A 12,669-nucleotide genomic window follows, 5' to 3' on the forward strand; every position below is an offset into this window, starting at 1 on the left:
CCGCAACGTGAGAAGGTGCGGGCTTCACTTATCACAGGTTCGTTGCGTATCCAGTATATCTTAATTCGTGATTAAAATATACATATAGGTACTTGATGCATTGTGTAGAATGTAGATATTATAAAATATTATTACCGGGTATATCCACATAAAAATAAACTTCTTCCCTTTCTTCGAATAATGGAGTTGATGGTACATTCTTGACACTATAATTAATAACATCATTGCTTTTAGAAAAAAAATAATAAAACATACTTTTATCGTTTAAATACGATAATAGACATTTACTTTTTAAAATTATTTGGCATATGTACAGCGATGCCCAATAGCAAACAAAAATACGGGTTAAATTAAAAAACCTCGGCACATTTTGTCCCCCCAAAATGATGGGTTACCAAACGTTCAAACATATCATAGGTCCTTATTGGTTCGACAATATTATGGATTTCTCATTTAGGCAACCACTACGATTTTGAGAGGATCCTATGACGCAGCATTTTAACATTGGCTGTCCCGTATTGATATTTATAGAATTTGCCAATAGTGTGTTTTTTGAAATACCCACCATAGAATGTCGAGAATTACAATGCCTAGAACATATTTCATCCCACTTTCCTGCAATACTTAAGGGATACTTACCTAATATCCAGAAACCTATAAACTAATTGACAACGCTTAGAGAGAGAAGTCAGGGGTACGATATAGGGTAAGCGAGAAAAGAAACAAAGTAGTAAAATGTATACAGTTCCTTATGCAGGCTCCTTCACTACCTACTTTATGTACTATCTCTCTCAGTTATATGGTTATAGATCGCCTATCATTGACGGCAGGCTAGAGTATCAGCATTGCATAATACCCCTTATTAGTTAGCCTGCCCCTAACCTACTATTATTTTATATCATCTAACCACATAATAGATAAATAACACTGTTAGAAGACGGCGCACGTTATTTGTAACAAAGCCGCAAATTAGTAGGTACCTAGGGAAATACAATAGTAAAAAAAACAAATAATAATATTTAAATTAATTATTTTATTAAAGAATTGTCGCAAATCAGACTGATAAAAATTTTGCCAGTATCTATAACCGCATAGGCGTAACTTGGGCTCTTTTCACGTGGGGGAAAAAACAATTTTTGCAAATCTCTACACATTTTCATAATCTTATTTAAATTTTAACATTTTTTTTATAAATACTTTAAGTTTTATACCAAACAATAATAAAATAACTACTTTTTTCAAAACCATAATTAATATTAATTAATATAAATAAATTTATATAAATTATAATTACATAAAAATTACAAAGAAACTTTATTAAAAACAACTTTTTTTAAACATAAGAATATTGTTAACATAATAATAATATTAATAAACATAAACATAAATTTGAAGCCAAAATTATTTTAGTTGCAATCGTCTTCCTCGAATTGTTGATTGTGCATTGAATTGGTCAATAATTATATCAAATTTGGTTCAAATTTTTTTTCTATATGTAATAAAGCCAAATCCTTTAGCCTTTCTTGTCCAATACTATTTTGAGTATAAGTTTTTAGACGACGTAATGATGAAAATAAACTCTCTGATGAAGACGAACTCATAGGAGTTGATAAAAAAAGTTTGAATAATTTATATAAATTGTCAAATGAATTTGACAGATCTTGAAGTATAAAGTAATTAAGACGATCTTCAAAGTTATCAAATATTTGTTTCACAAAACACATTTTACCAAACAACTTTAGCTCTGCCTGTAACTCGTCAATTTCTATATTATAAGTGTTAGAAACATCTAAAATATCTTCATATTTGCAATTTTGTAAAGTCAAAACATTTATCACAGCATTTAATATATTTGAATTATTTTCAGAAAATTTAGTTTCTATGCCAGTAATTATAATATCAAGGACAGTGAAGTAAATATTTATTTTGACAAATTCTGATTAATTGTCTGTATTGAAAGCTTCACCTCCACCTAATCTAGCAGGAATTTTTCTTTTTCTTGGAACTAAAGGCAATGGACAGTTTTCATTAGTTGTAACTTTGTTTCTTTCAGACCAAACATTTTTAAAACTATTTTCACTCCGCAGTGATTTTAACTGAGCTACAGTAGCATTTGTTAAGCTTCTAACAAGTAACAGTAGAATAATTTATATTTTTTTTTTTGAAAATAAAAGGATAAACTATTAGTCAGCTCTAAAACTTGTTTCATCAGATTTAAACAAAATATGAATTTAAAATCTTTAATATTTTTTAAAATTGAATTTGCTTCAGGTCCATGTACAACAGGATCTGTGTCAGAAATATGCTCTAATGTTGAGATAATACATTCAAAGTTTTTTTAATATTGATTTAATGGCTTTTACTCGACAACTCCACCTTGTATCACTAAGTGATTTCAAAGTAATATTTGGTAATTTTGATTCATGCTGAATATTTTCAAAAATAGAATATCTTTCAGAAGAAGCCCCAATGAACGCATAAATACTTTTTAAAATACCAAACAAATTTTTAACTGATGCTACTTGTTCACAAACATCAACAACACATAAATTGAGAATATGAGCATAGCAATGGATATATAGTGCTAACGGATTATCATCTTTTATTCTTTTAGCAACACCTGAATACGAGCCTCGCATTGAGGCAGCACCATCATAACATTGGGCCCTAATATTTTCCAATTTTAAACCAAAATTTGATAAAGTGTGTTTTAATAGATTTGAAAGGGATTCTCCGTCCATTTTATCGGTTCTATAAAATCCAATGAAACTTTCAAAAACATTTGATTTATTATATATACGTCATTATAGGTATTATTATTTATTATGCGCCTCAGAACAGCCTGAAATTAACTAATATTATAGTTCAGTTTGTGGGGGCAATGCCCCCACCAATTTTAGGCTGTGGGGGAAGTTGCCCCCATTCACCCCCGCCAAGTTACGCCTATGTATAACCGTATATAACCATTTTGGTAACAAGTAGACTCTCCGCCCTCGCCCCTCAGTATAGGCTGTCCTATCCATGTGTATACCTAGTGGCGTATTTAGGATTTAGTTGAGGGGGAAATATAGTTTTTCTCCCTCTACTCAAAATACAAGAATAAATCTATCTTATTTATCTATAACTTCCCTGATGCAAGCGTTCCAGCATTTTATTACCTACTGATAAAACGGTAAGTGGCAAAATATAATTAACCATATATTAAATATAAGCTAAAAAAAATGTCAAGGGGGAGATTTATCTCCCAAATATGTATACATTATCCTTGATAATGTATATGGATGATACCATAGCCTATCTCGTCTATATAAACAGATTGAAACACATACGACATACTTGTCCTATTAGCGACGAGTCACTGGTTGAGATGCGTTATCCGCACATGACATGATATATAGATCATGGAAAAATTAGCAGTATATACCATATAGTCAAATAAAAAAAAAACTTGTACTGTTTGTTTAGATGTATTACCTAAACTCAACACAAAAAATGTTGACATTTCAGAGGCTGAATTGGTTAACATAGTAACAAATGGAGGACTAGTTAACCAAAATTTTCATATTTTTCAAATGTTGTTGAAAATTGAAGATTCATTTTCAGCTCATTGTGGTGAGAAAAATGCGTGTAATTTAGTAGTCTTTCAACACGTGTAAAGTTGTAACATGTCTATTATATATTATAGTTTCTTTGTTCTGCACATAATACATAACAGTTATCATTAAAAATTATATAATTATGAGAATATGCCATTATGCTGTCCAGTCCAACTAAAAGTTGGCAAAAAAAAAAATTATCAAGACTTGTATTAGTGTGATATTATATATACTTTATTGTTTTTTAGAAAAGAAATTCAACTGTTGATCTTAATGTCATTTTAAGTCTTTCAAAAGTTGTGGTGGTTAGAAATTCATTTGGGTGTGTTCTTCATGCATACTTGTTTCCCAAGTGTTCAACTAAATCTCCGGGGCTTCCATTACCTATACAATTAAAATATTATAAGATAGATAAATTATAACACATAATTTTTTAATAAACTACTTTTAAATCATGACTAGATTTCTTAATGCCTTTCACTGTGTACCGTCTATTCATGAATCGAATTTTGTTTTTGATTAGCTATGTCCTGTAGTACTATGAAAGAAAATGCAAATGCTACAAAATCCTAGTCCTACTTATAAGTACCTAGTATTACATTTTTAATTTATGCTATAGTTAGTTGTTATTATTATTATAAATATTTAAAAAAAGATATTTTTATCATTTAGTTTAACAAAATGCACTATCTGACTACTACTGGCTTACATAGATACATAATATTAAATATATATATATGTATATACATTATGTATTATAAACTAAATACATATTAATATATGTCAAAATTACGTTCAATCAATGTTATTGATACAATAATATTCATATATCTAGAGAATCATTTTATGCAGTCCAGTCTTCAATTGGTATAGACTGTCCCTTAGAAGAAGAAACTTAGCAGATGTATTATTATTATTTATATTAAGATTTATTAAATGGAAATATAAAAAAAAAACGTTATAATTCAGTTCAAATGAAACAAAATTGTAATAATAATACACCGACGATGTTTAATAATGAAAATAAACAATAATAATGGTAATCATGGAAGTAATAATAATAATAAAACTAACAACAATAAAGTTTGTTGTATATTTACGTATAGGTCATAGCCAGAGTACCTATTACTCTATGGTTTAGGTACAATTTTGTTTTTTTCCGATTTCAACCCCTTAAAATCAAAATTTTGCAAAACCCTTTCGTTGAGCATGGTGAATTTATAATATTTATCTACCCTCAAAATTTTAAATAAATAGCTCAAATAGGTTCGGCCTTGCGTTGTTATGAATCAGTCAATCAGGACAGTCTCGTTTATATATATATATATATATATATAATAATTAATATTATTACAACGGCCGATGATCTTCGCATATCTTGTCGTTAATAATAATTATTGACTATTGTTATACAGTGGCATGGTGCAAAGTGCAGACCACCTATTTAGATGAAAATATTCATTAGCTGTTGCGTATTATTTTATTACTATCGTTTTGATCTATACCGTTTAACCTTTATCGCGCCTTCTTTAACGCGTTAATGCACTAACACTAGCACGGTAGACGTAATCGGTAGACGTGATCTCCGATATTTGCTGCCGCCGACTGTCGAGAAGTTATCAATTTTTTTTTAAACCAGTCGTTTTTCATAATTATTTTAGTTGGAATAATATTGTTGATAATCATTCATTTATTACCATCAATTACCAATATCATTTAAAGTTGCCCAACCGTAATAAATTACGTAGACTCCATAATATAATAAATAAAAATATTACAATATTGCGTGTGGTGAAACGCGCTAGAGGACGTACAACTTGTTGCTTTTTTTACTTATTGCAATCATAAGTTATAACCAAAAGCTAGAGTAATAGATTACAAACCTGTCGGATGCGTTGAAAATGTTTGGGTTGAAGAGAATTTTAGACGAGAAGGTCGACAAAACCGTCGATATGGCTTCAGACGTCGTTAACGGTTTGCTGGACACAACGTACAAAGGTGGATTATTCTCAATGATTATCATTACTATTGTATGGGTGTCCATATTTCTGTACATAGCATTCTATTATGCGTACATGCCTTCTCTCATGTTCAGCCGTCCGGTTCACATGCAATTCAAGTGAGTATTGACTTATAATACCTTGTCTTTCTTATTGTGAAATGTTCACACTATTTATTAGCTGTATGCTTTTTTACATAATTGTGTATCTATTTAAATTGCTAATAGAAAAAAATATGGTACCTACCTAAATGGACAAAATCAAATAGTTTGAGAAGTATGAAAAGTAGGAGAAAATATCCACGATACAAAATTTAATAAACATTAAACGTCTTTGTGTTTGTTAATTATTTACTTATTTTAGATAACTAGTCTGTATACAAAATAGATGCAGCCCAAATAGTTGTATTATTATTATCCAGTAGGTACATTATGTTTTTATCTTAAATAGCTGGCCTGCATAAACTATCAAATAGGTAACTAAATAAAATTAGTCAAGAGTCATTATAAGTATTTAATGATTATAGCTATTAATAATTATATAATATGTTTTTTTTATGTTACTAATTAAGGGTAAGAAATTAATTTAAAACACATAATTATTATGTAACTTTCTATAATAATAACAATTATATTTGTATTATAACTTCGAGTTTTTATAATTATATTATAAATTGTGATATAATTTAAATAGATCTGATTGATATCTAATTTAATATAATATATGACATTAGTAAAAATTAGTAATTTAAAAAAAATGTTTCAATTAGAAAGCGTTACTAATAAGATGGCTGTTCTATTAAAAAATATTTCACTATTATTTGTATAGTTTTACTATAGTCTATAACAATGTTTATAATTATAAAATCCTTAGCTCATATAGTTCTGCTCCTTAGGCCTTTGTTTATTTTGTGTAAAAGAAAATATATATATTATTTATTTTTGGTAGTATTTAGTCAATTGAGATATAATATTAATCACAATGAACAGAATTAAATAGGTGCACTAAATAATTTAATATTTTTGAAACAAAATATAGAAAATTGATGGAGAGTAAATAAATAAGATTTCTAAAGATAAACATGTATAATAGGTAATTTTTTCTATTATAATTATTTTTTTACATTAATTTAAAATATTATTACATTTCCATATGGTTTAGATTTTAAATAATTTTTGTAGAATTTTGATTTCAGATCCTGTTACAGCAATAAAGGTTTATGTGATTACCCTTCAGCACATGTTCAGTTGACCAAAAACCACCAGTTATTAATAATTGGTCAAAAATACAAAATTACTGCTTATATTGAGCTACCAGAATCACCAGCTAATGAAGAAATTGGTAAGTTGACTGTGGAAACTAATATATGTTTTTTTAAATACATTTTAATATATTACCCTTTGTAATGGGATAATCCTTTCCTTTGAATCATAAAAAAATATTAAATATTGGCTTAATTTTATTTAAGGAATGTTTATGCTCTGTATTCGTTTGAGTGACAAATTCGGCTATCTTGTATCGTCTTCCTGTCGATCCAGTAGATTAAGGTACAAGAGCCAACTGTATCGTGCTGTTCATACATTGTTTATGGCACCATTTTACCTGGCAGGATTATCCACAGAAAAACAAATAATCCAGTTAGAGATGTATACAGATTTTGAAGAAGATCAAGTACTTATACATTTTTTTTTGGCATAGTTTTGAATTAATATTTTATTAAATTATATTATACATTTTATCTATTAGTTACATCCAGTTACAGATATTTACTTTGAGATGTTAAATCATGATATTCAAATTTATTCTGCCAAGATAAACATCATTGCTAACCTGAGTGGTTTACGATACCTCATGTTTCATTGGCCGATAGTATCGGCTTGTCTAGGAATCGGATCAAATCTCCTTTTTGTGTTTTTTGTGTTTTCAATGTCATGGCGACATATATATGGACCCGAAGTTTATAGAAGTGAACCAAAGGGTAAATAATTAATCATTTCAAAATTATTTTATTTTTGTTCATTAGTATTTTATATTTGTATTTATTTGCAGATCTTTTAGCCCGAACAGCCATCGAACAGTTGGATGAATTTGATTCTGAGGATGAACCCGAAATATCAGTTGATTTAAGTAAAAAAGAATTTCTTCCTCATAGTTTTTCATCATCCAGCCTAATGATTCCTGAGCAATAGTTAATATTATTATTTCTAACTAGAAATATTTTGATTTGTCATAACTTGATAATGGTATAATTTATAATTAATAGATTAGAGAAACTCTTTTATTGTAGGTACCTATAATAATTTGTAATCTTTGTTTTAAATTTAAAACTCATAGGTACCAGAAAAATATAGAGTATAAACTATTCAACTGTCTCTGTGGTACTTTTATTTAGTGTTTTATATTATACTTAAGTTGTTTAACACTTCAAAAGTACTTCAAACTGTTTGTACTTAAGTGTTTAATACTTATTACTATTTATTTTTTTATTTTGTTTTAATTAATTGTTTGTTAAGTTATTAACCTTCAGTAGGTCGCACGGGTTATGAGTACCTATTACGTTACTCGGGGTAAAAATTTCCCTTGATTAAACATAATATATTTTTCTTTTACATTTATTTATTTTAAATTTAATATTTTCGTAAGTATATAACAAAAAAACAATACTAAATTTAATTAATACTTTTAATTTTACATTTTGTTTTAATTTTTAATTTTTTACTTATTAGACAAATAAATGATATATTATTTTAAACTAATTAAAAAATTATTAACATTATTTTTACAATATATAACATATAAATGGAAGCTAGATAAAATCCCACCACACTTATACCAACCTAAATAGTATTAAAACATAGTTTAAAATTAGTGGGATAATAAATTACCCCGCGCGACCTAAGTTAAAGAATAACATTTTAGTTTTATATCTTATTGTAGTTACCAAATTCTATTGTTGTTATAATATATATATAATTTTAAATTTTGAAGCATTTACTATTTTAAATAGTCTATTTAGATTTTACTATGTACCTATCAACACAAGAAAATGTAAGTACTTGTTACTTTGCCATCCATTTTAATAATATGAAAAAAATGTGTTTTTTTATGTATTTCTAAAAAAAGCTTATAATAAATAAAAAATTATAGTAATTCATTTAAATTTTATTTATAAATTATTTTATGTTATTGATAAACAAATGTCTAAAGTAATATACTTGTACATCAGCTTTGCTCAAAGTCATATTTTTAATGCTTGATGAAGTAATCACTTAGAATATTTTATAAAATATATATGGTTTTTTGTTCATTTTTAAATTTGCGTAATTATGCATTTTTTAGCAAATAGTATTTTTTTTTTTAAAAACCATAAGTTCTTCAGTACTTTTTTTGTATTTTAAGAAATTGCATGCATCACCTGATTGATAAAAGATAGTTAATTTGCTTATCCCAAATGTTGTTAGTACATTACACAGAGTTTGCTCTGATTTCAAATATAAATTAATATATTGATATAAAAATGTAGAAAATATTCTTAAAACAATTAAGTTTTAATAAAGTATATTTCAGATGTTCAGTAAGATGCACTAACAGTTATGAACACATTTATATGGTGTTCAAAATATAGTCTTTATTATATTTGTCTATCTCAACACTAACTACTTGATTACAAATGCTCACAATTAAAATACGTTTATTGTTAATGAAAGACAAGAACATTAAACATGATGAGTGATGACCATATTTTTACATTAGTAAAGTAAAAGAAAAAACTTTTCTTGTTTACTTGTAATTACCAATTTACGGTTGCTGAGCTATATAAATTTGTAATCGTAAAGAATTGTATTGTCCTGTATTTACTATTTACCTTTACTAATTCATTGGCGTTGTCAAAGTGGTAGGTATATTATGTGTGACTAGATTATTTTAACAAATACTATGTTGTACACTTGTACCTACAGCTATTTAATATTTATAACCTATTTCAATAGAGAAGTTATGTTTTGTATCGGTTTTTATACTATATAGTAGATAGGTTATTATATAATATAATATACTAATATAGTAATAAATAATGTTGACTTGGACTTTTAATGTATTACACGCACATAGTCTTTTTTTAAGGAATCCAATTTCAGATTTTAATGTAAATTATAATCAATATGAAGAGTAGGTATCTTGAGTGCGTAGTAAATGATAATTTATTAATAACATTACCTAGTGTACGTACGTGGCTACGTGTAGCTTGTAGTTTGTACGTGGTGACATGAAGTATGATCGCAATAATTTGCTAAATGGACAGAGATATAGACGGATACTTTACTTAACGTATGTTAACCATTACTTTTTTTTGTCATATTTGTTTTTATTTGTACAATCTGTATAAAAAAAATATTTACAATAAATACAATGGAGATAATGATAATATATTGATAATATATTGGTAATTGGACATGGTTGACTTGTTGAAGAGACTATTCATTAATAGCACTTCATGGCAGGATGTTGGACTAGTCAACTAGTCGACTGGTAGGTCACGGCACCAGCTACGCTTTAAACGTCGGCCAGGGTCGCCCGGGATTGTTCGGCAAGATAAGTTTTGGATGAGAGGGTTTCGGTGATTTGAAAGTTTAAGGTGGAAACGTTTATATAGGGTTTTGGCGACGTTTTTTACTGTCGGAATGAGGAGGTCCCTGTGGAGGGTATCATTTGTAACATAAAAAGGGGCTTTATGTTAACCATTACTAAACGCCGAATCGCGGAAAAAAGCCCAGAAATATAAATATGAACATAATATTATGTATACATCATGATATACCTATTGTGTTATAAGTTGTAAGTCAAAAAACATCAGTCTTAGTTATAGGTACACATACTAGATAGGTACTATAAGTTATAAGCAAAAAAAGCAGGTAAGTGGATGTCGTTCTGCTGTACAGTAGATTACAAGTGGGTTATTGTATAATGGTTGAATTAAATTTGAATTCAATGATATAATATCATTGTATAAGAAAAACGATTCTGAGCGGAGGCGGTTTGTCAGTCTGGATATTTTATATAATTAATAATTATATTGTTATTATTTATTTTATAATGTAGGTAATCAATTTGAACTAATATTAAAATATTACAATTTTTATTCCTTTCTATGGTGATAAACAAAGCGTTAGAAATTAAAATCCCATTTTTAGCGTTTTTTCGTAATTTTCGGTGGTTTTTCCAGTGGCATTAAATAACTATTGAGAAAATGACCTCTCTAAAGTACCATCTTGATCCAATTTACTAAAAGATAAGGTACTATATGTTGAAATCGAAACACTCCTTCTGGAAGAAATTGTGTATACAGGATATAAAAAGAAAAATAAAAAAAATAAACACCATTGTAAAAATAATAGCTCCCTCGCTCCGCTCAGAATCTAAAATTAAGTATGCAATTTAAAGGTAAGATTATTAATTATTATCAAGGGCCCACATAGTATTTTATTGATGTTATTAGGTTTTAGTAAGTTATGACCTTTTTGAAACTGTACATTTTAAAATTGTCATAACTTATTTAAGAATAATAATATCAATAAAAGCCTACTTGGGGGCTTAAATAATAATCTTACCTTTACATTTTGTAATTGGTCAAATCACTCTAATATCAAAACTAATAACAGACCATTTAGATTAGACAATAAAATGGGTTTTTATAGATAATTTTAATATTATAATAGTGCCCCTACAAAAATTATATAAATAAATAATAATACATTTTTTTTTTATTACTGTATTATTTTACAAACATAACCCACGAGGCATGAGCAACTTATTCGTTTTTTGACATGTTATGATTATGGATAAAACCAATGTTATGAAAATTCTAATATAATATAAATTATTTATAAAATAATAAGTACAATATTTCACATAATAATTGCCATCACCATGCGTACGTGTGGGCACTATAGTCTATAGTATATAGTCTATAGACTATGTCAGATGTATTAGGTATAGACTCTATACCTAATACATCTGACATCGTACTCTGCGAGCCATATGGGCATAATGAAAATAATATTATATTGGTTATTAGTTTACTTTCCTATCTATTTTAAAAATAAAACAAAATTAAATTCGTAGAGTTTTTGATATTTCATAAAGAGTTTATCAGCTAGTATAACTTCATTATTGGTAATCGGTTTAATATGATTTACGAGTGGCAATATTTTAGTGCATAATATGTATGTAAGCATCTGACAAGATTTATATAAAAAAAAAATTCCGAGATTTAAGAGGATGTCAGAGCACTATTTATTTGCTCTCTCTAGCCCACGTGCAACATAGACAAATACATTAACGCAGAATCATTTTTTCTATGTTTTTAAGTAATCTTAAAGTAAAATCACCCATTACAAAAAAGATAGAGAATAATATTTTTGAGAGAAAGACAATATATATATCGATTTTATATTTTATTGTTCTTTGACTTTGTATTTGACTTTCAAAATAAACAAAAATAAGGTGGGCAAGTGGATGTCGCTCTGCTGTATAGTAGGTTACAAGTGGGTCACTGTATAATGGATGGTATTAAATTTGAATTCAATGATAATATCATTGTATAAGAAAAACGATTCTAAGCGGAGACTGAATCTAGGTATAAGACATATTATAATATACTTATATCTATGGTATTAAAAAAAAAAATGACCTATAATAAATTCCAAATTAATCATATCACAATATCTATTAGGTACTTATAACGCGTTATACATCAAAAACAAACCGTGATACTATCATAGATATATAATAGTATACTTTAGAAGTTTCAAGTATACCCACTAATAATATTATACAATCACAACAAAATAACTAAAATAGTTATTCTAGGTTTTTTTATATGTAATTTCGTCCAAATTTGAACTTAAAATGAGTATAAAAATAAACTGTGCTTATGTATTTTTTAGATTCTTTGATAACAGAAGTAACTACTAACGTGCAATCTTGTTTTAAATTTTTAATCCTTAGATATAAAGTTGAACATTTTATGAATTTTTATCTACAAATATTATTCAATTTTAAATTTGATAATTTTG

General features: G+C 27.4%; 2 protein-coding genes across 3 annotated transcripts; one reads left to right on the forward strand and one right to left on the reverse strand.

The window, feature by feature from the left end:
• Positions 1-1,460: 1,460 nt before the first annotated feature.
• Positions 1,461-2,741, reverse strand: LOC107883626 (zinc finger MYM-type protein 1-like). Its single transcript, XM_016803980.1, has 3 exons — positions 2,377-2,741; positions 1,967-2,124; positions 1,461-1,879 (listed from the first exon to the last, which is right to left on the reverse strand). The coding sequence occupies exons 1-3, from the start codon at positions 2,739-2,741 to the stop codon at positions 1,461-1,463; spliced, it is 942 nt and encodes a 313-aa protein (XP_016659469.1).
• Positions 2,742-4,965: 2,224 nt separating this feature from the next.
• Positions 4,966-8,249, forward strand: LOC100168336 (seipin-like). Of its 2 annotated transcripts, none has more exons than XM_001943991.5 (5): positions 4,966-5,715; positions 6,792-6,937; positions 7,065-7,267; positions 7,343-7,574; positions 7,646-8,249. In XM_001943991.5, exons 1-5 carry the CDS (start codon positions 5,498-5,500, stop codon positions 7,783-7,785), a joined length of 939 nt encoding a protein of 312 aa, XP_001944026.1. In that variant the 5' UTR covers positions 4,966-5,497; the 3' UTR covers positions 7,786-8,249. The 2 variants fall into 2 exon arrangements, with proteins under 2 accessions (XP_001944026.1, XP_008182589.1); XM_008184367.3 differs by having other exon boundaries at positions 5,497-5,715; positions 6,778-6,937.
• Positions 8,250-12,669: the final 4,420 nt, after the last annotated feature.

The sequence above is a fragment of the Acyrthosiphon pisum genome, chromosome X (assembly GCF_005508785.2).
Source record: "Acyrthosiphon pisum isolate AL4f chromosome X, pea_aphid_22Mar2018_4r6ur, whole genome shotgun sequence".
Lineage (NCBI taxonomy): Eukaryota > Metazoa > Arthropoda > Insecta > Hemiptera > Aphididae > Acyrthosiphon > Acyrthosiphon pisum.